Below are 23,108 nucleotides of genomic sequence, written 5' to 3' on the forward strand. Positions count from 1 at the left end.
GCCTGTCAGTGTAAAACTGACAGGCAACCTGTTAGGTCATGCCTCCGGCATCGCCTAACAGGCAGATGCTGAAGGCAGACCTGGGGGTCTTTGTTAGACCCCCGGCTGTCATGGAAACCTGACGGCGACCCGCGATTTGTTTGCGGGGGCGCCGATCGGGTGACAGAGGGAGCTCCCCCCTCTGTCAAACACATTAAATGCCGCTGTCACTATTGACAGCGGCATTTAATGGGTTAAACTGCCGGAATCGGCGCGCGCTTCGATTCCGGCAGTTGCAGCAGGAGCCAGGCTGTGTATAACAGCCGTGCTCCTGCCGCTGATCGCGTGGGTACAGTCTCAGTACCCGCGCCATCACAGGACGGATATATCCGTCCTCCTGCGCGAACTAGCAGCTGCTGAGGACGGATATATCCGTCCATCGGCGTTAAGGAGTTAAAACAACGTAAATTGACATATACCAGCCCGCCCTATAAACGTGTTTAAAGAGGCTCTGTCACCACATTATAAGGCCTCATGCACACAAAGGTATTTTTGTCCTCCCGTAAATACGGGTCCTTGGTCACACGTATTCGACCCGTATTTACGGGCACGTTTTCGCTGCAAAATTACACAGCAGTAATCGGCAGCCCTTCTCTCGATCAGTGCAGGATAGAGAGAAGGGACAGCCCTTTGCGCAGAAAAAGTAAAATAAATTCATGCTTACCCGGCCATTGTCTTGGTGACGCGTCCCTCTTCTGACATCCAGTCCGACCTCCCTGGATGATGCGGCAGTCCATGTGACCGCTGCAGCCTGTGATTGGCTGCAGCGGTCACATGGGCTGAAACGTCATCCCAGGAGGCCAGACTGGAGGAAGAAGCAGGGAGTTCTGGGTAAGTATGAACGTCTTTTTTTTTTTTTACAGGTTGATCTATATTGTGATCGGAAGTCACTGTCCAGGGTGCTGAAACAGTTACTGCTGATCGTTTAAAGAGGCTCTGTCACCAGATTTTGCAACCCCTATCTGCTATTGCAGCAGATCGGCGCTGCAATGTAGATTACAGTAACGTTTTTATTTTTAAAAAACGAACATTTTTGGCCAAGTTATGACCATTTTTGTATTTATGCAAATGAGGCTTGCAAAAGTACAACTGGGCGTGTATTATGTGCGTACATCGGGGCGTGTTTACTACTTTTACTAGCTGGGCGTTCTGACGAGAAGTATCATCCACTTCTCTTCAGAACGCCCAGCTTCTGGCAGATCACGCTGTGACGTCACTCACAGGTCCTGCATCGTGTCAGACGAGCGAGGACACCGGCACCAGAGGCTACAGTTGATTCTGCAGCAGCATCAGCGTTTGCAGGTAAGTAGCTACATCGACTTACCTGCAAACGCTGATGCTGCTGCAGAATCATCTGTAGCCTCTGGTGTCGATGTGTCCTCGCTCGTCTGACACGATGCAGGACCTGGGGAAGTGACGTCACAGCGTGATCTGCCAGAAGCTGGGCGTTCTGAAGAGAAGTGGATGATACTTCTCGTCAGAACGCCCAGCTAGTAAAAGAAGTAAACACGCCCCGATGTACGCACATAATACACGCCCAGTTGGACTTTTGCAAGCCTCATTTGCATAAATACAAAAAATGGTCATAACTTGGCCAAAAATGCTCGTTTTTAAAAAAATAAAAACGTTACTGTAATCTACATTGCAGCGCCGATCTGCTGCAATAGCAGATAGAGGTTGCAAAATCTGGTGACAGAGCCTCTAACTCTTTCAGCACCCTGGACAGTGTCTATTTACTGACGTCGCCTAGCAACGCTCCCGTAATTACGGGTGCACACACGTTCTCACCCGTAATTACGGGAGCACCATAGACTTCTAAGGGCCTGCCCGTGCCGTAATTACGGCCTGAAATAGGACATGATCTATATTTTTCAACGGCACGGGCACCTTCCCGTAAGCATACGGGGAGGTACCCGTGGCCAATAGAAGTCCATGGGCCCGTAAAAACGTGCCATAATTATGGGCGTTTTTACGGTCGTGTGCATGGGGCCTAAGTGGCCTATATTGTACATGATGCGATCGGCGCTGTAATGTAGATTACAGCAGTGTTTTTTATTTAGAAAATCTATCAATTTTGACCAAGTTATGACCTATTTGAGATTTATGCTAATGAGTTTCTTAATGGACAACTGGGCGTGTTTTTACTATATGACCAGGTGGGCGTTGTACAGAGGAGTGTATGACGCTGACCAATCAGCGTCATACACTTCTGTCCATTCATTCACACAGCACATAGAGATATAGTTATATCGCTATGTGCAGCCACATACACAAACACCAACGTTACTGCAGTGTCCTGACAATGAATATACATTACCTCCAGCCAGGACGTGATGTGTATTCAGAATCCTGACCACTTCACTGCACTTCTCTGTGATTTACAGCGTGATCTCGCGAGATTACGCTTGCTGTCATTAAATCCCATAGTAAACGTTAGAGAAGTGTCGGCAGTGATGAATAGACATCCCGTCCTGGTTGGATGTGATGTCTATTAACTCTCAAGACTCTTCAGTAACTTTAGTGTGTATGTGACTGCACACTAGTAAGATCACTATCTGTTGTGTAAATGAATGGGGAGATGTGTATGACGCTGATTGGTCACTGATTGGTCAGCGTCATACACTTCTCTTCACCACGCCCACTTGGCCAAAAAGTAAAACACACCCAGTTGTCCATTAAGAAACTCATTAGCATAAAGCTAATATAGGTCATAACTCCATAAAAAATTATCGGTTTTCTAAATAAAAACCACTGCTGTTATCTACATTACAGCGCCGATCAGATTATGTAGGAGATAGGGCACTTATAATCTGGTGACAGAGCCTCTTTAACGCTTTCGCGATGTACACGCTAAACACAGGGCAAAAAAATTGTGCCGTGAACAGGGCATTAGGCTCATAGAAATAACGTTACCGACTTAAAATTAAATAGGAAAATAAACACAGAAATTTTCAATGTGCAGCGTGTACGGGAAAGATCCTAGAACACAATTGACTACACAGTCGTGAAGCAGTTGTCCATCTCAACCAATCAGATCACTACTTTCATTACACTAGACAGGTTACAAAATGACGGAAGTGACTGATCGGCTGCTACGGGCAACTGCTTTACCTCCGTCCTCACCACACCACGCATCTATAAACCACATGTAACTAGATCGCTGAAGCGACATTAGTCATATGCTGCACACACACGATAGCGCACTACAAATCCCAGTGCAAGAATGGCCGCAAAGCAGCAGTACTGTGCAAGGGGGCTGGGCACCTATATGTAGCACGCCGTAGTTCTACGCGTACATGACATTATGGCGTTACCTGCACTGGAGCTTTTTCTGCCGGTCTTGATACCTTCATGTCGGTGTCGGAGCCACTGAGCTCCCCGTCTTCCAGCGCTTCATCCTCCATCATCCCCCGGGTACATTCCAGCGCCATGACACTAGACGAAATCACGTGAGGTGGCAATGGAGACCGTGCGTTACTTCCGGCAGAGCGGAAGGCGGGAAGCCGCACTACAGGAGCAGAGGAGCGCACCGAGCCGCTGTGTCTACTCTGGGGAGGAATTGACGACATTATATGAAGGATGCATGACAAGATGTATAGTGATCTGGGAAAAATATAGCAGCCCCCTTATAATAGATGCAGCATATTATTCACACACTATTTTTTTGGTGTACTTATTGGCAAGACGTTATGGCCCTCTAGGCCAGTTTTCTGGCGTAGCAGAAGCAAAAGGCACAATTTGAGGTAAAAGATTGCGACTTTTATGGTAAATTTCTTAAGTGGGCGGGGTTTAGCGAAGGGGCGCGTCTATCTGCGGCACGACCTTATAGTGCAAATCTACGACTGCTTATGGCTGCTGTAGATTTGAAGGGGTTTTCCAGCCACTAAAAATTCCCCTTTATTTACTCTTGACACGCATCTAGCGGCGATTCACAGGTATTGCAGCCTTTTCTCCCATTGAAGTGAATGTGAGAAAAGGCAGCAATACCTTTGAAGTTCGAGGACCCCGACCCAAATCCCTTTAACTTTCTGTGGCATGGACGGACAGAAATGTGCCTAACATATTAAGGCCCCATGCACACGACCGTAAAAAACCTCAGTTTTTGCGGACCGCGATTGCGGTCCGCAAAAACGGAGCCATTCACTTTCATTGAACACTGACACCTTTCTGTAGCACTACGGAAGGGTGTCCGTGCCGTGAAAATGTTCCGGGAATTATGGAACATGTCCATTCTTTCGCATTTTGCGGGCCGTGCTGCCATACTTTGTATGGGAGCACGGCCCGAAAATGCGGCTGTCAGTCAGCGGCCGGCCGTGCCCGCAATCGCGGGCCGTGATTGCGGGCACGGTCGTGTGCATGGGGCCTAAGAGGTGTGTGCCACTTAATAATTTAAGCCGACTTTATGTTAAAACTGAAAAACCACACCAAATTGTGGTGTCAATTTTTGGGTGAAATCTCCGCTGTGGAAACCGTGCTAGAAAACAAAGGTTAATAATTACACCCGGGCGTTGTCATAGCAACACGTCCCTCTGTTCCCCATTTAGCAAGGCCTTCCGGGATGATGCTGCAGCCAATGTGACCACTACAGCCTGTGATTGGCTGTAGCAGTCACATGGGATGAAATGTCATCCCAGGAGGCCAGGCTGCACGCAGAACAGAGGGACGTGTCGCTATGACAACACCCACGGGTAAGTATAAACTTTAATCATTTTAAACCAACATTTTTTAGTTTTTCCCTATTTGCAATCTTTGTGACAGAACCGCAGGTTTTCCACTGCAAAAATTTGTTGCCAATTTTACCTACGCTTTATATTCAATAAAAAAAAAGCCGCAACAGAAGAGCAGCGATTCCGGAGCATAAACTGACATGCTGCAGATTAAAAGAACGCACCGCCGCACAATTTATGAACGTTTTTTCCAGTGTGTGGATGAGATTTGTTGAAACAAACTGTGGAATCCGTCATCAAGGACTAATGGCGTCCAGATATGTCATGAACTGGAATCGTATATGGGTAATGGGAGGGATAACTGCAGTGTGTCGTAGGAAGCTGCCTACAAGACATTATGGAGAACTCTGCCTGCGGTCATGTTTTAATCCTTTATCTAATGTTTATAATAGTGACGTCCACCATTTTTCCACGATTCACGCCATGACCCCACAAGTTTTGAGATTTTCCAAATCCAAAATTTTGGGGAAATTTGGATCAAATTCGATTAGTGTAGAATCAATTCCCTCATCTCTATCAGTATTCCATCCGTTTTATTCGGTCTGTAATACTGCGCAAATGTTAATCTTGGTCTATTCACATGAGCGTATAAAATAAGCACCCATTTTAAAACGCACCATAAACTTTCATCTTTTTTTGTGAATGTAAAACACTTGTTGAAATCTTTGGAGTAAGAAACCTCTTAGGGCCTGTTCACACCAGCATTTGGTTTCCGTTAATAGGTTCCGTTCAACATTTCCGGCGGAGGAACCAATCAACGGAAAGCCGAACGGAAACGAGCTTCCGTTTGCGTTACCATTGATTTCATCCGTTTGCAGTTGGCTACCGTTCCATAAAGTTTGTTTTTTCACAGACACGTAACGTAGCCGACTACGCTATTGTTTTCGTGAAAAAAACTGAAACTTTAAGGAACGGAGGCAAACGGAAACCAAAGGCAACGGAAGCATTACCATTAAAATCAATGGTAATGCAAACGGAAGCTATAGTTTCCGTTCGGCTTTCCGTTGATTGGTTCCTCCGTCGGAAAAGTTGAACGGAACATATTAACGGAAGTCAAACGCTGGTGTGAACAGCCACTTAAGTGCCAAGCCTATTTTGTCGTTAAAGTCTGCAGGAATGTTTTCATTTTGGCGTAGCTACATTCCGAGAGCCATAAGTTATTTTTAATTTTTTCCATTAACATAGCCGTATACGGTCTTTTTTTTTCAGAAAGAGTTGTTTTTTTCAATGACACTAGTTTGGGGTACATATAACTACATATTACTGATTACCTTTTATTAACTCTTAGGGTGTTTTCACACGCAGTGTTTTCATATGTAATTTGGGCGTTTTACGCCTCGAATTACGCCTGAAAAAACGCCCCTAATACGCCTACAAACATCTGCCCATTGCTTGCAATGGGTTTTACGGTGTTCTGTTCCCACGAGGTGTAATTTTACGCTTCGATGTCAAAATACGGCGCGTAAATAGATGCCCGCAAAAAAGAAGTGCAGGTCACTTATGGGATGTTTTTTGGAGGCGTTTTTCATTGACTCCATTGAATAACAGCTCCAATAACGGCCGTAAAATATGCCGCGAAAAAAACTTCTGAAAATCAGGAGCTATTTTTGCCTGAAAACAGCTCCGTATTTTCAGTCGTTTTTGGTCACTGCATGTGAACATACCCTGACAGAAACAAGATGGGAACATAGCCTTACTTGTGGAGAATGGCAAAAGACAGCAATACCGCCATTGTTTATTGCCTTTGTAATTTGCGCTGTGCGATGTAGAACAACGTGTTACCTTTATTCTATGGGTTGGTACAATTAGGGTAGGAGAACACAACAGCGTAAACACTGCAGATATTCTGCAACGGATTAATTGCGGAAAATCTGCAGCGTATTACAGTAGCAGCAGTGTGGGTGAGATTTCAACAAATCTCGTCCCCACACTGCGGTAAATATCTGCCGAAAAAAACCGCACATAAATTGTGCCTGCGGTGCGGTTACTTCAACCGCAGCATGACAATTCTGCGGTTACACAATTCTTCTGTTGCGGGTTTACCCATTGAATTCAATGGGGTGCTTAAACCCGCAACAAAGCAGTGTGTGTTATGATACTTGCGGCGCAATCACAGCGATGCGCCTCAAAAATCACAAGTAACAAAAAAATAAAGTTATACTTACCCAGAGTTCCCTGCTTCTTCTTTAGTCCGGCCTCCCTGGATGACGTTGCAGGCCATGTGACCGCTGCAGCCAATCACAGGCTGCAGCGTCACATGGCCTGCATGCAACGTCATCCCAGGAGGCCGGACTACGCGCCGAAAAGAGAGAGGGGGTAATTATGAACGTTTTTTTTTCCCCGGCGCCACTTCGCACCGGAAATTCAGCTGGAAAAACGCATTATAATGTGGTGCCATTTTCCGGACGCCATTCCCTGCGGTGTTCAGGGCGAATACGCTGTGCAGCTTAACGCAGTGTATCCACACTGAATACGTTGTGTGTGTTCCTACCCTAACCGCTATAACAAATACTAGTCCTTCTCAATGAATTAGAATATCATCAAAAAGTTAATTTATTTCAGTAATTCTATTCAAAAAGTGAAACTCCTATATTATATAGATTCATTACACACAGAGTGATCTATTTCCAGCAGTTTTTTTTCTTTTAATGTTGATGATTATGGTAACAGTGAAAACCCAAAATTTAGTCTCAGAAAATCAGAATATTATATAAGCCCAATTTTAATAGTGAAATGTTGACCTACTGAGAAGTATGTCCAATATATAAAGAAAAAAAAATGTGGTTATTGCAAACCATACCTAAAGAACCCAAAGTTGCAATATAATATAGCACGGTGCCATTCCTGATATAGGTTAATGAAAAAAGAAAAAGATCCAGAAATATAGCTAAGCACTCTTGGGTTCAATAAGAATAAATAATTATTTTATTTTTTGAATCCAGATAATACCGGTAAAGTTAAATTTATACATAAATACACAAAAAACAATTTAAAAAGAGAATTCTCCTGGCCAGGAAAAAGAACATACAATAAACCTTCAAAACATAAGTGATATTGCCTGATGGATATATAGCATGATGTATATGTGTTACACGATTTTACAAAAAGATTTCCAAATGGAAAACCGCTGGACTGTGTTCACACTTGCGGTTTCCAAACATATATGTAATTTGTATCACAATATTGCCAAAGTACCTATTTGAAGTAGCTGGTAATGATATTAATAACGAGATTTTCTTCATATGCATGTAATATGACTTGACTCTCAAAATAGAAAAATAGCCTCACGAATTAAAGAAATGTGGTTATAAGCGTGCTTTTTTCTCTCATCAAGTGGATCAATAATTCCAATTCAAATCTAATGGTGATAGGAAGTCTTTTCACAGACCCTTGGGTCAATGTATAGCCCTCAAGCAGTTGGACTTTGAAGTAAGATATGAGCTTATATGGGTTTTTACCTTCACCTCCGACATCCAGTAAGTGCCGGGAAGACCATGCAGGGAGGTAGTTAACTCCGGTGTAAGGAATGGCAGATCTCCTCAAGAGGGAAGTTCGCCTGTGTGGCCACACATTTGGTTTCAAAGCATCCACATCTCCACCATTGCTTCCCTTGGCGCTTTCCTCTATTGATCCATGCAGGCAACAACCGCTGTACTCACGGAGGTAGGGGCCCAGCAATGCAGGATCGCACACTGATATTTCAGGTGAATTGAAGGCACTCCAAGAGGAACGGACCCAACTGGACAAGATCGCACGCCGGCAGCCAGGTAGGTAATTATTCCCGGCACTTACTGGATGTCGGAGGTGAAGGTAAAAACCCATATAAGCTCATATCTTACTTCAAAGTCCAACTGCTTGAGGGCTATACATTGACCCAAGGGTCTGTGAAAAGACTTCCTATCACCATTAGATTTGAATTGGAATTATTGATCCACTTGATGAGAGAAAAAAGCACGCTTATAACCACATTTCTTTAATTCGTGAGGCTATTTTTCTATTTTGAGAGTCAAGTCATATTACATGCATATGAAGAAAATCTCGTTATTAATATCATTACCAGCTACTTCAAATAGGTACTTTGGCAATATTGTGATACAAATTACATATATGTTTGGAAACCGCAAGTGTGAACACAGTCCAGCGGTTTTCCATTTGGAAATCTTTTTGTAAAATCGTGTAACACATATACATCATGCTATATATCCATCAGGCAATATCACTTATGTTTTGAAGGTTTATTGTATGTTCTTTTTCCTGGCCAGGAGAATTCTCTTTTTAAATTGTTTTTTGTGTATTTATGTATAAATTTAACTTTACCGGTATTATCTGGATTCAAAAAATAAAATAATTATTTATTCTTATTGAACCCAAGAGTGCTTAGCTATATTTCTGGATCTTTTTCTTTTTTTCTAAGTTTCATGTCCAATATATGCCCTCAATACTTGGTCGGGGCTCCTTTTGCATGAATTACTGCATCAATGCGGCGTGGCATGGAGGCGATCAGCCTGTGGCACTGCTGAGGTGTTATCAATGCGGCGTGGCATGGAGGCGATCAGCCTGTGGCACTGCTGAGCTGTTATCAATGTGGCGTGGCATGGAGGCGATCAGCCTGTGGCACTGCTGAGGTGTTATCAATGCGGCGTGGCATGGAGGCGATCAGCCTGTGGCACTGCTGAGGTGTTATGGAAGGCAAGGTTGCTTTGATAGTGGCCTTCAGCTCGTCTGCATTGTTGGGTCTGATGTCTCTCATCTTCCTCTTTACAATTCCCCATAGATTCTCTATGGGGTTCAGGTCAGGCAAGTTTGCTGGCCAATCCAGCAGTGATACTGTGGTTATTACACCAGGTATTGGTACTTTTGGTAGTGTGGGTAGGTGCCAAGTCCTGCTGGAAAATGAAATCAGCATCTCCATAAAGCTTGTCAGCATAGGGAAGCATGAAGTGCTCTACAATGTCCCGGTAGATGGCTGCGCTGACTCTGGACTTGATATAACACAGTGGACCAACACCAGCAGATGACATGGCTTCCCAAACCATCACTGACTGTAGAAACTTCACACTGGACCGCAAGCAACTTGGATTGATGCCTCTCCACTCTTCCTCCAGACTCTGGGACCGAGATTTCCAAATGAAATGCAAAATTTACTGTCATTTGAAAACAGAACTTTGGACACTGAGTAACAGTGTTAGTCCACCGTGTTATATCAAGTCCAGAGTCAGCGCAGCGTCCACCAGGACATTTTCCAGCACTTCATGCTACCCTCTGCTGACAAGCTTTATGGAGATGCAGATTTAATTTTCCAGCAGGACTTGGCACCTGACCACATTGCCAAAAGTACCAATACCTGGTTTAATAACCACAGTATCACGGTGCTTGATTGGCCAGCAAACTCTCCTGACCTAAACCCCATAGAGAATCTATGGGATATTGTCAAGGGGAAGATGAGAGACATCAGACCCAACAATGCAGACGAGCTGAATGCCACTATCAAAGCAACCTGGGCTTCCATAACACCAAAGCAGTGCCACAGGCTTCTTGCCTCCATGCCACGCTGCATTGATGCAGTAATTCATGCAAAAGGAGCCCTGACCAAGTATTGAGCGCATATACTGTACATACTTTTCAGTAGGCCAACATTTCGGTATTAAAAATAATTTTTTAAATTGGGCTTATATAATATTCTAATTTTCTGAGACACTCAATTTGGGGTTTTCATTAGGTGTTAGGGTATGTTCACACACTTAGCAAAAAACGTCTGAAGATACGGAGCTGTTTTCAAGGGAAAACAGCTCCTGATTTTCAGACGTTTTTTAAGCCACTCGCAATTTTCGCGGAGTTTTTTACGACCAATTTTTGAGCTGTTTTTTATGGAGTAAATGAAAAACGGCTCCAAAAACGTCCCAAGAAGTGACCTGCACTTCTTTTTCGTGGTCGTTTTTTTACGCGGCTGTTTTTTCAAAATGGCCACGTAAAAAACGACCCCTTCGGAACAGAACTGCGTTTTTCCCATTGAAATCAACGAGCAGATGTTTGGAGGCATTCTGCTTCCGATTTTGCAGCCATTTTTTAGGTGTTTACTGCCCGAAAAACGGCTGAAAATAGGCCGTGTGAACATACCCTTAGCGATAATCATCAACATTAACCCCTTAAGGACGCAGCCTAGTTTGGGCCTTAAAGAGGCTCTGTCACCAGATTTTGCAACCCCTATCTGCTATTGCAGCAGATCGGCGCTGCAATGTAGATTACAGTAACGTTTTTATTTTTAAAAAACGAGCATTTTTGGCCAAGTTATGACCATTTTCGTATTTATGCAAATGAGGCTTGCAAAAGTACAACTGGGCGTGTTGAAAAGTAAAAGTACAACTGGGCGTGTATTATGTGCGTACATCGGGGCGTGTTTACTACTTTTACTAGCTGGGCTTTCTGATGAGAAGTATCATCCACTTCTCTTCAGAACGCCCAGCTTCTGGCAGTGCAGATCTGTGACGTCACTCACAGGTCCTGCATCGTGTCTGCACCAGAGGCTACAGTTGATTCTGCAGCAGCATCAGCATTTGCAGGTAAGTAGCTCCATGGACTTACCTGCAAACGCCGATGCTGCTGCAGAATCATCTGTAGCCTCTGGTGCCGACACGATGCAGGACCTGTGAGTGACGTCACAGATCTGCACTGCCAGAAGCTGGGCGTTCTGAAGAGAAGTGGATGATACTTCTCATCAGAAAGCCCAGCTAGTAAAAGTAGTAAACACGCCCCGATGTACGCACATAATACACGCCCAGTTGTACTTTTACTTTTCAACACGCCCAGTTGTACTTTTGCAAGCCTCATTTGCATAAATACGAAAATGGTCATAACTTGGCCAAAAATGCTCGTTTTTTAAAAATAAAAACGTTACTGTAATCTACATTGCAGCGCCGATCTGCTGCAATAGCAGATAGGGGTTGCAAAATCTGGTGACAGAGCCTCTTTAAGGCCCAAGAAGAGCAACGAAGCTAATTAGGGGTATGGAGAATTTAAGTTATGAGGAAAGATTAAAAGAATTAAACCTATTTAGCCTTGAAAAAAGACGACTAAGGGGGGACATGATTAACTTATATAAATATATTAATGGCACATACAAAAAATATGGTGAAATCCTGTTCCTTGTAAAACCCCCTCAAAAAACAAGGGGGCACTCCCTCCGTCTGGAGAAAAAAAGGTTCAAGCTGCAGAGGCGACAAGCCTTCTTTACTGTGAGAACGGTGAATCTATGGAATAGTCACCGCAGGAGCTGGTCACAGCAGGGACAGTAGATGGCTTTAAAAAAGGGTTAGATCATTTCCTAGAACAAAAAAGTATTAGCTCCTATGTGTAGAAATTTTTGCCCTCCCTTTTCCCGTCCCTTGGTTGAACTTGATGGACATGTGTCTTTTTTCAGCCGTACTAACTATGTAACCCATTTTTGAAATCTGACATATTTCACTTTATGTGGTAATAACTTCGAAATGCTTAAACCTACCCAAGCGATTCTGAGATTGTTTTCTCGTGAGACATTGGGCTTTATGTTCGTGGTAAAATTTGGTCGATATATTCAGTGTTTATTTGTGAAAGATTGCAAAATTTAGAGAAAATTGAGAAAAAATAGCATTTTTCTGAATTTAAATGCATCTGCTTGTAAAACAGACGGTTATACCACCCAAAATAGTTACTAGTTCACATTTCTCATAAGTTTACTTTAGATTTGCATAGTTTTTTGAACATTCTTTTATTTTTCTTGGACGTTACAAGGCTTAGAACATAAACAGCAATTTCTCATATGTTTAAGAAAATTTTAAAAGCCTTATTTTTAAGGTACCTGTTCAGGTCTGAAGTGGCTTTAAGGGACCTATGTATTAGAACCCCCCATAAAACACCCCATTTTAAAAACTAGACCCCTCAAAGTATTCAAAACAGCATTCAGAAAATATATTTAACCCTTTAGGCATTTCACAGGAATTAAAGAGGTGAAATTTGCAAATTTCATTTTTCTTGCTGAATTTCAATTTTATTCAATTTTTTCTGTAACACAGAAGGTTTTACCAGAGAAACACTACTAAATATGTATTGTCCAGATTCTGCCGTTTTTAGAAATGTCCCACATGTGGCTCTAGTGTTCTCGTGGACTAAAACACAAGCCCCAGAAGCAAAGAAGCACCTAGTGCATTTTGAGGCCTCTTTTTTTATTAGAATATATTTTAGGCAGCATGCCAGGTTTGAAGAGGTGTTGAGGTGCCAAAACAGTAGGAATCCCCCAAAAGTGACCCCATTTTGGAAACTACACCCCTCAAGGAATTCATTTATGGTTGTTGTTACCATTTTGACCCCACAGTTTTTACACAGCACGTATTTGAATTGGGCTGTGAAGTTAAAAAAATGAAATTTTTTCCAATAAGTTGTCATTTTTCATCAAAATGTCTTATTTTTGACAGGGAACAAAATACCCCATTTTGTCGCCCAATTTCTCCTGAGTACAGCAATACCCCATTTGTGGTGATAAACTGCCGTTTGGGCCCATGGGAGGGCTCAGAAGGAAAGGAGCGCTATGTGTTCTTTGGAGTCCAAATTTTGCTGGATTGGTTTTCAGGTGCCATGTCGCATTTGCAGAGCCCCAGAGGTATCAAAGCAATGGAAACCCACCAGAATTGACCCCATTTTGGAAACTACACCCCTAAAATAATTCATTTATGGGTGTTGTGACCATTTAGACCCCATAGTTTTTTCACAGAACTTATTTGAATTGGGCTGGGAATTTAAATTTATTTTTAATTTTTTCCAATAATATGTCGTTTTGGCTCAAAATGTCTTATTTTCACAAGAAATAAAATACCTCATTTTGTTGCCCAATTTGTCCTGAGTGCGGCAATACCCAATTTGTGGTGATAAACTGCCCTTTGGGCCCATGGAAGGGCTCAGAAGGAAAGGACCACCATTTGGCCTACTGGGGATTTTCTGGTGCGAAGTCATGTATGCAGAAGCCCCTGAGGTACCAGTACAGTTGAAACCCCCGAGAAGTGACCCCATTTTAAAAACTACAGCTAAGTGAGCATTTTGACCGGAGACGTACACCGCATAAACTAATGTGGGTTCTCTCGGGTGTGGCAATACCCTCAATGTGGCTGTTAACAGCTACCTGGGCACGCAGCAGGCCTCAGAGGGGAAAGACGAGGGGGGATAAGCTGTGCGGAGTGCATCAGAAGTAAAATTGGGCTAAATTAAAAATCAAGGGTTGTATGATAAATTTTAAAACACTCTTTCATACCGAGCCCTGGTTTTTTGGGACACGTGTCACATTGATATATTGTGTCCTTCCTTATCCCCCTCTTATAGCAGACTTTGCACCTCTTTTGACTTCTTCCCTTCTTGCCAGTTTGGGGAACTTCTCCTGGAAAGTGTTGCCCTGGTACGATGCGTGTGGCCTCGCTTCCAGAAGTATTGGGTGCCCCCCCTTCCTGGTCCCTAAATATTAGTTTTTTGATAACCACCTCTTGAAATTCCAGGAAAGTTCTCGTCTGGCCTGTACATCGACGTAGCACGTACACATTGTACAATGCCATCTGTATGATGTGCACGGCCAGCTTCTTATACCACACCGCATGGCGCTGTAGGGCTTCAGGACTTGATCTGACAAGTCCACCCCTCCCATGTACCTATTGTAGTCCAGGATGCAGTCTGGTTTGGGGGTCTCTGTACTGGTACCTCGTACAGGTAGATGTACATCTCTCTTGTCCTTGTACGTGACACACAATATGTTGCTGCTAGATTGTACCCTGCTCTCACCCCTTCTTGTTTGCCAAAGCAGAGTCTTAGGGAGGCCTCTCAGATTTCTTCTAGCAGTGCCGCATGCCGCTGTATTTCTGGAAGCGAGGCACTTGAAGAGTGGGACGCTGGTATAAAAATTAACCAGCTAGGGGTGGTAACCCTGGTCCAGCAGTGGGTGCACCAAATCCCACACAATTTTTGCATTAACTCCCAGTAAGGGGGGGGGGCATTCTGAGGGCTAAATACTGGTGTATTTCCCTTCATACATCCTAAATTTGTAGGTATACCCTTATACATCTTCACGCCATACCTTGCCCTCTTACTCGGCAGGTACTGGCGGAATTGAAGCCTGCCTTTAAAATCTACCAAGGAATCATCAATAGAAATACACTTCTCGGGGGTGTATGCTTGGGAAAACCGGGCACTGAAACAGTCTAATAGGGGTCTCCATTTATACAAACGGTCAAAACTGGGGTCATCTCGGGGTGGGCACGGCTCATTATCAGTACAATGTAAGAAACGAAGTATTGCCTCATTTTAATTTTTTTTAGGTACCAGTTCAGTTCTGAAGTTGCTTTGAGGGGCCCATATATTAGAAACCCCTATCGAACACCCCATTTTAGAAACTAGACCCCTCAAAGTATTCACAACAGCATTTAGAAAGTTTATTAACCCTTTAGGTGTTTCACAGGAATTTAGAGCAAAGTAGAGGTGAAATTGACATTTATTTCTGTCAGAAAATCCTTTTTATTCAATTTTTTTCCCCTGTAAAACAGAGAAACGCAACTCAATACTTATTGCCCAGATTCTGCAGTTTTTAGAAATATCCCACATGTGGCCCTAGTGCGGTAATGGACTGAAGCACCGGCCTCCGAAGCAAAGGAGCACCTAGAGGATTATGAGGCCTCCTTTTTATTAGGCATCATGTCCGGTTTGAAGAGGTCTTGTGGTGCCAAAACAGTGGAAACCCCCTAAAAGTGACCCTATTTTGGAAACTAGACCCCTCGAGGAATTCAATGCAGTTTTCATGGGGCGCATGCAGCTTTTTGATCAGTTTTTATTCTATTTTTAGGTGGCGTGGTGACTAAAAAACAGCAATTCTATTTTTTTTTTATTCTATTTTTTTTACAGCGTGCACCGTGCGCTATAAATGACATTCACTTTATTCTGCGGGGCGATACAATTACGGCGATACCAGATGTTTATAGTTTTTTTATGTCTTATGGTGTTTGCACAATAAAATACTTATTGTAAAAAATCATTCACTTTTTGTTACCTTATTCTAAGAGCCATAACTTTATTTTTCCATCAAGAAAGCCGTGCGAGGACTTGTTATTTGCGTAACGGACTGTAGTTTCGATCAGGGCCATTTTTAGGTACATGCGACTTTTTGATCTCTTTTTATTAAATTTTTTGGGAGGTGAAGTGACCAAACAATTGTGATTCTGGTGCAGTTTATTATTATTATTTTCTTTTACGGCGTTCACCGCGTGGGGTAAACAATGAAATAATTTTGTAGTTCAGGCCGTTACGGACATGGCAATACCAATTATGTATAGTTTATTTATATATTTTTATTAATAATAAAGGACTGATAAGGGAAAAGGGGGTTTTTTACTTTTATTTTCTCATTTTTACACAACTTTTTTAAACTTTTTTTTTTTTAACTTTATTACTTTGTCCCACTAGGGGACTTGAGGGCAGGAGGCCCTGATCGCAATTCTAATACACTGCACTACATGCGTAGTGCAGTGTATTGGAGCGGTCAGCTACTCACTGACAGAAAGCATAGTGGGTCCTGACTTTGTCACGACCCACTAGGCGTCCATAGATGGCATAGCCGGACGCCATTGTTTAGCGTCCGGTTGCCATAGCCACGATCGCCGCCCGCTATCATGTAGTGGGCCGTCGATGGTGGTTAAACCCCTAAGAGGCCGCGATCGCTATTGTACGCGGCTTTTAAGGGGTTAATCAGCGGGGACACAGCGATCGGTCCCCACTATAGGAGCTGCGGCAAACGCTGTACAAGACAGCAGCTTTCACAGCTCCTGTATGTGTCGGGAAGACGGCCGAAATGGCCGTTACTCCCGTGACGTACTATTCTGTCATGGAGTGCGAACGGGATGGTTTCCATGACGGAATAGTACATCACTGAGCGTTAAGGGCTTAAAGGGAATGTGTTGCCGGCAAAACATGTTTTGTTTTTTTTTTAATTCAACATTTAGTGTGTAGGTGATTAAACATTGTTCAAATTTTTTTAATTTTTTTCACGAGTCAGGAAATATTATAAATTAGATTCTAATTTATAATATTTCCCAGTGCTGGTCACTAGATGGAGCTATTCCCAAAATTGCAGCATTGCATGTGGTAAAGCAACCACATTGCTTTTTGCTGCAAAATTGGGAAAAAAGCACTCGCTCTAGTGAGCTCTGAGAATCCCCCCCTCCTTTATTCTGGCTAGTGCCGGGATAAACGAGGGGATTGAACGGTCTAACCTACACTGTGTGTCGCCATTTTTTGAGCTAACACACAGTGTAGTAGGTTAACATACAGTAGTAAACACACACAAACACGAACATACATAGAAATCTCTTACCTGCTCCTGCCGCCGCGGCTCCCTCCGGCCCGTCCGCTCCGTCTGCTGCCGCTGGTCCAAGTGCACAAGTCCGGAAGCCGCGACCGGAAGTAGTAATCTTACTGTCCGGCCGCGACTTCCGGTCCACAGGAAAATGGCGCCGGACGGCGCGCATTTCAAATTGGACTGTGTGGGAGCGGCGCATGCGCCGTTCCCACACAGACGGCGTACACAGAAGTGGATGGGACGGGCCCCGTTCGCAGTCCCTATGGGACTGTGGCTGCCGTATTCCATGTCTGTATGTGTCGTTAATCGACACATACAGAAATGGAAAAAAAAATGGCAGCCCCCATAGGGAAGAAAAAGTGAAAAAATAGAAAAAAGTAACACACAAACACACAAATAAATAAAAACGTTTTTAATAAAACACTAACATAAAACTGACATGAAAATTTTTTTTGTGGTGACACTGTTCCTTTAAAAGAAAAAAAATACCGGTAATAGATCACTCTGTGTGTAATGATTCTATATAATATAGGAGTTTCACTTTTTTAATTGAATTACTGAAATAAACTTTTTGATGATATTCTAATTCATTGAGAAGTACTACTATGTGTAGGATGTTTTTTTTTTTTTTAAGTTTTACTATTTTTTCACAATAAAAACATGTGGGATTGCTTTTTACAGGATTGTATGGTATTGGTGTCATTTTGGGTTACATAGGATTTATTAACTAACCTGGTCATTTTATTGTGGACGTCGCTACGATCACGGCTATATTGTATATATGTATATGTTTTTTACACTTTTACAAAATAAAACCAATTTGTATAGTTTTTATTCTGCACTTTTTATTTTTTTAACTGTATTTCACTTTATTTTTTTAGTCCCACTAGGGGACTTCACAAAGTGATCTTCTGATCACTTATATAATGCTTTAGTATACTTAGACAGTCAGTGCCTAATAGACATATAGCATGGCAGGCCTGAGGGCTTCTGTTCGGCCTCCAGCAGCCATGGCAACCCATTGGCAGCCCCCTCCCTCTTTCAAACCACTTAATGGCCCAGTTGCTATGGACCACCGCATTTTAGGTGTGAAATGGCCGAGATCTGAGTTCTCTCTGATTCTGCCAGTTGCAGCAGGAGCCCGACGGTCAGTCAATGTCAGCTACTGCGCCCTCGCAATCACCATGACGTAACTGTACATCATGGTGGCTTAAAGTCTGTCACCACATTATAAGTGCCCTATATTGTACATAATATGATCGGCGAGGTAATGTAGATTACAGCAGTGTTTTTTATTTAGAAAAACGATCATTTTTGAGTTATCACCTATTTTAGCTTTATGCTAATGAGTTTCTTAATGGACAACTGGGCGTGTTTTACTTTTTGACCAAGTGGGCGTTGCGGAGAGAAGTGTATGGCGCTGACCAATCAGCGTCATACACTTCTCCCCATTCATTTACACAGCAGCATCGTGTTCTTACTAGATCACTATGTGCAGCCACATACACACACCAGAACGTTACTCAAGTGTCCTGACAGTGAATATACATTACCTCCAGCCAGGACGTGGTCTATTCATAATCCTGACACTTCTGTAGCGTCTCTGAGATTACAGCAAGGCGAGCGTAATCTCGTTTTTAAATGACAGGTTACATCGTAATCTCACGAGATTACGCTTGCCTTGCTGTAAATATCACAGAGACGCTACAGAAGTGTCAGGATTGCGAATAGACATGACGTCCTGGCTGGAGGTAATGTATATTCATTGTCAGGACACTGCAGTAACGTTAATGTGTGTTTATGTGGCTGCACATAGCGATATAGCTATATCGCTATGTGCTGTGTAAATGAATGGGGAGAAGTGTATGACGCTGATTGGTCAGCGTCATACACTTCTCTCCACAACGCCCACTTCGTCAAAAAGTAAAACACGCCCAGTTGTCCATTAAGAAACTCATTAGTAAAGCTAAAATAGGTCATAACTCCGTCAAAAATTATCGTTTTTTCTAAATAAAAAACACTGCTGTAATCTACATTACAGCGCCGATCACATCATGTACAAGATAGGGCACTTATAATGTGGTGACAGAGCACTTATAATGTGGTGACAGCGGCCATCCCACGGACCTAGGTAATTCAATGTGGCCCGTTCACACGGTCGTTGTTTCAACGGACCGTGTGAAGGGTCCGTGGGAAAATAGGACATGACCTAGCTTTTCACGCGTCCCTCCATAGACTCATCTATGGAGGATGCGAGACAACGCGTCCTGCAGCGCCGAGCACAGATGCCCCATGGCCGTGAAAAACTTTTGTCCGAGGTGCGCAACGCTCGTGTAAATAAGGCCTTAGGCTACATGCACACGTTGCACAATTTGATGCGTTTTGAGGTGCTGTATTTACATTTGATGCGGAAATAGGTGCAGTTTTATGCTGCACATTTTTCTTTAAAACTTGTCAGATACAACTCGCAAGCGGAAACGCAGGATATATTGACATCCTGCGGATTTTAAAATACGCACCAGAGGTGAATTTATGCGCAGAAAAAATCTGCACCGTGTAGATGAGATTTCTTGAAATCTCATTTACTTTGTTGGTATTGTATTACGCTGTGGATTTGGCGCATGAAAATACGCGTTGCAAATCCACAAGTGATATGCAACATGTGCATTGAGCCTAAGGTCTCATTTACACGAGCGTAATATACGCGCGTGCTTTTCACGCGTGTCGTACGCACCTATATTACTCTATGGGGCAGTGCAGACGATGCGTGAATTTTGCGCAGCGCGAGTGCGTTGCGTAAAACTCACGTCATGTTCTATAATCGTGCGTTTTTCGCGCATCACGCACCCATTGAAGTCAATGGGTGCATGAAAAACACGCATGACACACGGACGCTCCTGCGTTGCATGCGCGAAATTTACGCATCACTTGTTATGTCCATGAAAAAGAGTTTATAAAGCTGGACAAAGCAAACAAAAACCAGGAAGTGCTTGCGTTTTCACTGCGAGTGGGCAAGCCTATTGACACAGAACTTTCCCTCCACTGACATCTGCTGCCATGCCGCGTGGGATTGACGTGGAGCGCCTCATGGCCCTGGTCCAGGGCCATGGGGCGATTTGGGACACTCGCGCGGAGGCGTATCACGACCGCACGGTCAAGGAGGACGCCTGGGAGGAGGTAGCGAGGGAGCTTTTTGGCGAGGAGTGGGAGAGTGGCCGAACCTGGGACCGCAGTCGGTTGGGTGAGTACCATGCTTTTTCTGGCAATGCAATGTCATCCCTATTGAAGAACTGGGGCCCTGTATGTGTCTTCCGCGCATTTGCCCAATGACCTTTTGTGGAGCAGGCGCATCACCGTGTACCATGTCATTGGCAGGGCAGGGCCCCTCATTTTAGTGAGAGGGCACAGTTCTTATGGCGTTATATTTGTTTTTACTCCAACAGTCCAAGACATCAAAACACTGTGGCGGAGCTGCCGGGACCAATTCCGCCGAGAAATGGGGGAAAAGGGACGCAGCGGAGATGGCGGCTCGCGTAAGCGCCCCTACATGTACACAAAACAGTTGATGTTCCTGAAGGACATAATGGAGATGCGCACGTAAGAGATTCTGCTTTTGCATGTGTCTAATGTGTGTTCGCCCATGTCCTGTTTGCCATCGTGTTGTTGTGGGCATTGTTCTATATTCTGTTCTTACGCAATTTTCCCATTATAGAACCACCGACAATTTGGTGGATACAACTGAGGAGACGGACATCAAAGAGTCTCTGCCGGAACCTCCTGCTGCCCATGTCCTGCCCCGAGCCGACACCCCTGGACCCCGCCCCTGTCCAGTCTGCACGGGCCGTCGCCTCTCCGGCTGAGGAGCGCCCCGTGCGTGCCCCCACTCGCCGGCGCCGTGCTCCACAGGCCTCCGCTGGTGGGCAAGTTGATAGCCGGGTCCTTGAATATCTACGCCGAGCCGCGGATGAGGACGGGAACGACTCCTTTGGGCGCAGCATCGTTCCCCTACTCCGGCTGGTCCCCATGGATCGTATGGCCCGTCTGCAAGCGTCGATCATAACCTTGATCGACGCCTCCACACCGCCCCACAATCCAAACCACTGCTTCACGGCCATTGAGCAGTGGCGCGGATTAGCCATGCCGGCCACCACGCCCCAGATGCCGGCAACATATCATCCAGCCCCCCAGATGCCACGACCGCACCCCTATATGCGTCCTATGGCTCCCCACTTCCCTGCCCCAACGTACCACGGACAACATCAGCACCACTATGCTGGCGAGGAACAACCTCCGCAGCTCCAGGTCCAGCATAGTGGTGCTGAAATGCCGGCGTATTCCTCCCCGGGCCACCACTACCAACACCTGTGAGTGTGTTGGTGTCGTGATATTTGGGCGGCCAATTTGTTTTTTATGAAGGGATGGCAACTCGTCCTCTCATGTAGATTACACCATGTTGGTGTCCGTTTGTTTCTACAATATGTATGTGTATTTTCCTGACCACACCATGTTTCCGTTGTGTGAATTCCGAACACATTAAAAACATGGATGTTGATTGTTTCTATTGCGTGTTGTTTTTATTTTACACCCCTCAACACAATGTTTGACCCACATTTCTTTTGGCTATACCCTCTCACACTTCTGGCCTTTGGGCCCAATGCATGCACACGTGATATGAGGTTTTAGTTAATCTCTCGGGGTTTGACATTGTTTGCAAGAGGTGCGAACGTTTGGGTGCTGTCATGGGCCCCGAAGCACACTAAGTACACTTGCAATTGGACTTGCCTAACTTTAGGCCGCCCATCATTCTATCTCCAGAAAGCATGTTGCCAAAAGTCCTGCTCAAACCCCGACAGATGTAAGCTCGCAACCCGCGTCAAGGGTCCTCATGTTTTGCGAGTCCCTAACCCAACACGAACCCCAAAAACTTCGAAAAACCCTGGCCACATGTGACGTGTGTAGTGAAGCCTCCAAACAACAGACAACCCTTCAAAGGTCATCACGCCCCCACGGTGCGGCTCCTGATGGGCACTCGAAATATGCCGCCAAAGTATCCCGCACTCGAAGGCCGGATGAGAGAGATCGGCCGAGAGGAATAACCGGGACAGTGTGGCTGCTGCCTGCATGTGTTAGGATATATTCTGCATCAAAGGTAGCATCATTAATGCGGCAGAAGTTATGCAGAACGACACACGCTTGTATAACAAGTGTGACATTCTGCATGGACAATTGCATTGTCGTCAGAAAGACACGCCACCTGTTCGACATAATGCCAAAGGCACATACCACACATCGACGAGCTTGGCCTAGGCGGAGATTGAACATGCGCCGACGGTCATCCAAGCCCCTTCTCACAAAAGGACGCATGACTTGCCTTGTCAGGGCAAACCCCTCATCCGCCACGATGACATACGGGATTGGGGGTCCGCTGGAGCCCGGAAGGTTCCGACACCGCCAGTCGATTATTCACGAGTCGCTTCCCCATTCTTGATGAACGGAATATGCGGGCATCTGCCGAGCTTCCATACGAGCCGATGTCAACAATAGTGAAACAATAATTCGTGTCCGCCAAGGCTAACAATACCATGGAAAAAAACTGCTTGTAGTTATAGTATTGCGAGCCACTGCGTGGGGGCTTTCTCACACGAATGTGTTTGCCGTCTAGGGCACCAATGCAATTTGGAAATTCACTTGCTCTAAGAAATCCCTCAGAAATACTTAGCCACTGTTCTGTCGTGGGCTGAGGCATGACCGTGGTCTTTAACCTCTGCCACAACACGACACAGGTGGATGTGACAATGAACGAAATGGTGGTCACTCCCAAAAGAAATTCAAAATGTAACGAATGATAACTATTGCCTGTGGCCAGAAATCTAGAAAACAAAGAGAAAGCAAAAGAAAGCCACAACACATGTTAGGGGGGGCTGGTAAAGCAGACAGCGTCATTGACTAAGTAATAGCAGCTGCACACATACCTCAAGGTCACA

General features: G+C 44.4%; 1 protein-coding gene and 1 long non-coding RNA gene across 3 annotated transcripts in view; one reads left to right on the forward strand and one right to left on the reverse strand.

Annotated features, from left to right (window-relative positions):
• Positions 1–3,793, reverse strand: part of PHAX (phosphorylated adaptor for RNA export) — a 186,048-nt gene extending 182,255 nt beyond the window's left edge. The window contains exon 1 of one of the 2 annotated variants that reach the window (XM_075836051.1): positions 3,354–3,793. In XM_075836051.1, the coding sequence (XP_075692166.1) occupies positions 3,354–3,608 (255 nt within the window). In that variant the 5' untranslated portion in view covers positions 3,609–3,793. The remainder of the gene's footprint in view (positions 1–3,353) is intronic. The other variant, XM_075836041.1, reaches the window with a different exon arrangement.
• On the forward strand, positions 3,138–21,636 carry LOC142659678 (uncharacterized). The gene is made up of 3 exons (XR_012850359.1): positions 3,138–3,782; positions 20,568–20,721; positions 20,837–21,636. It is a non-coding gene; the product is annotated as an uncharacterized LOC142659678 (long non-coding RNA).
• The last annotated feature ends 1,472 nt before the right edge of the window (positions 21,637–23,108 follow it).

This window comes from Rhinoderma darwinii, chromosome 1, assembly GCF_050947455.1.
Source record: "Rhinoderma darwinii isolate aRhiDar2 chromosome 1, aRhiDar2.hap1, whole genome shotgun sequence".
NCBI lineage: Eukaryota > Metazoa > Chordata > Amphibia > Anura > Rhinodermatidae > Rhinoderma > Rhinoderma darwinii.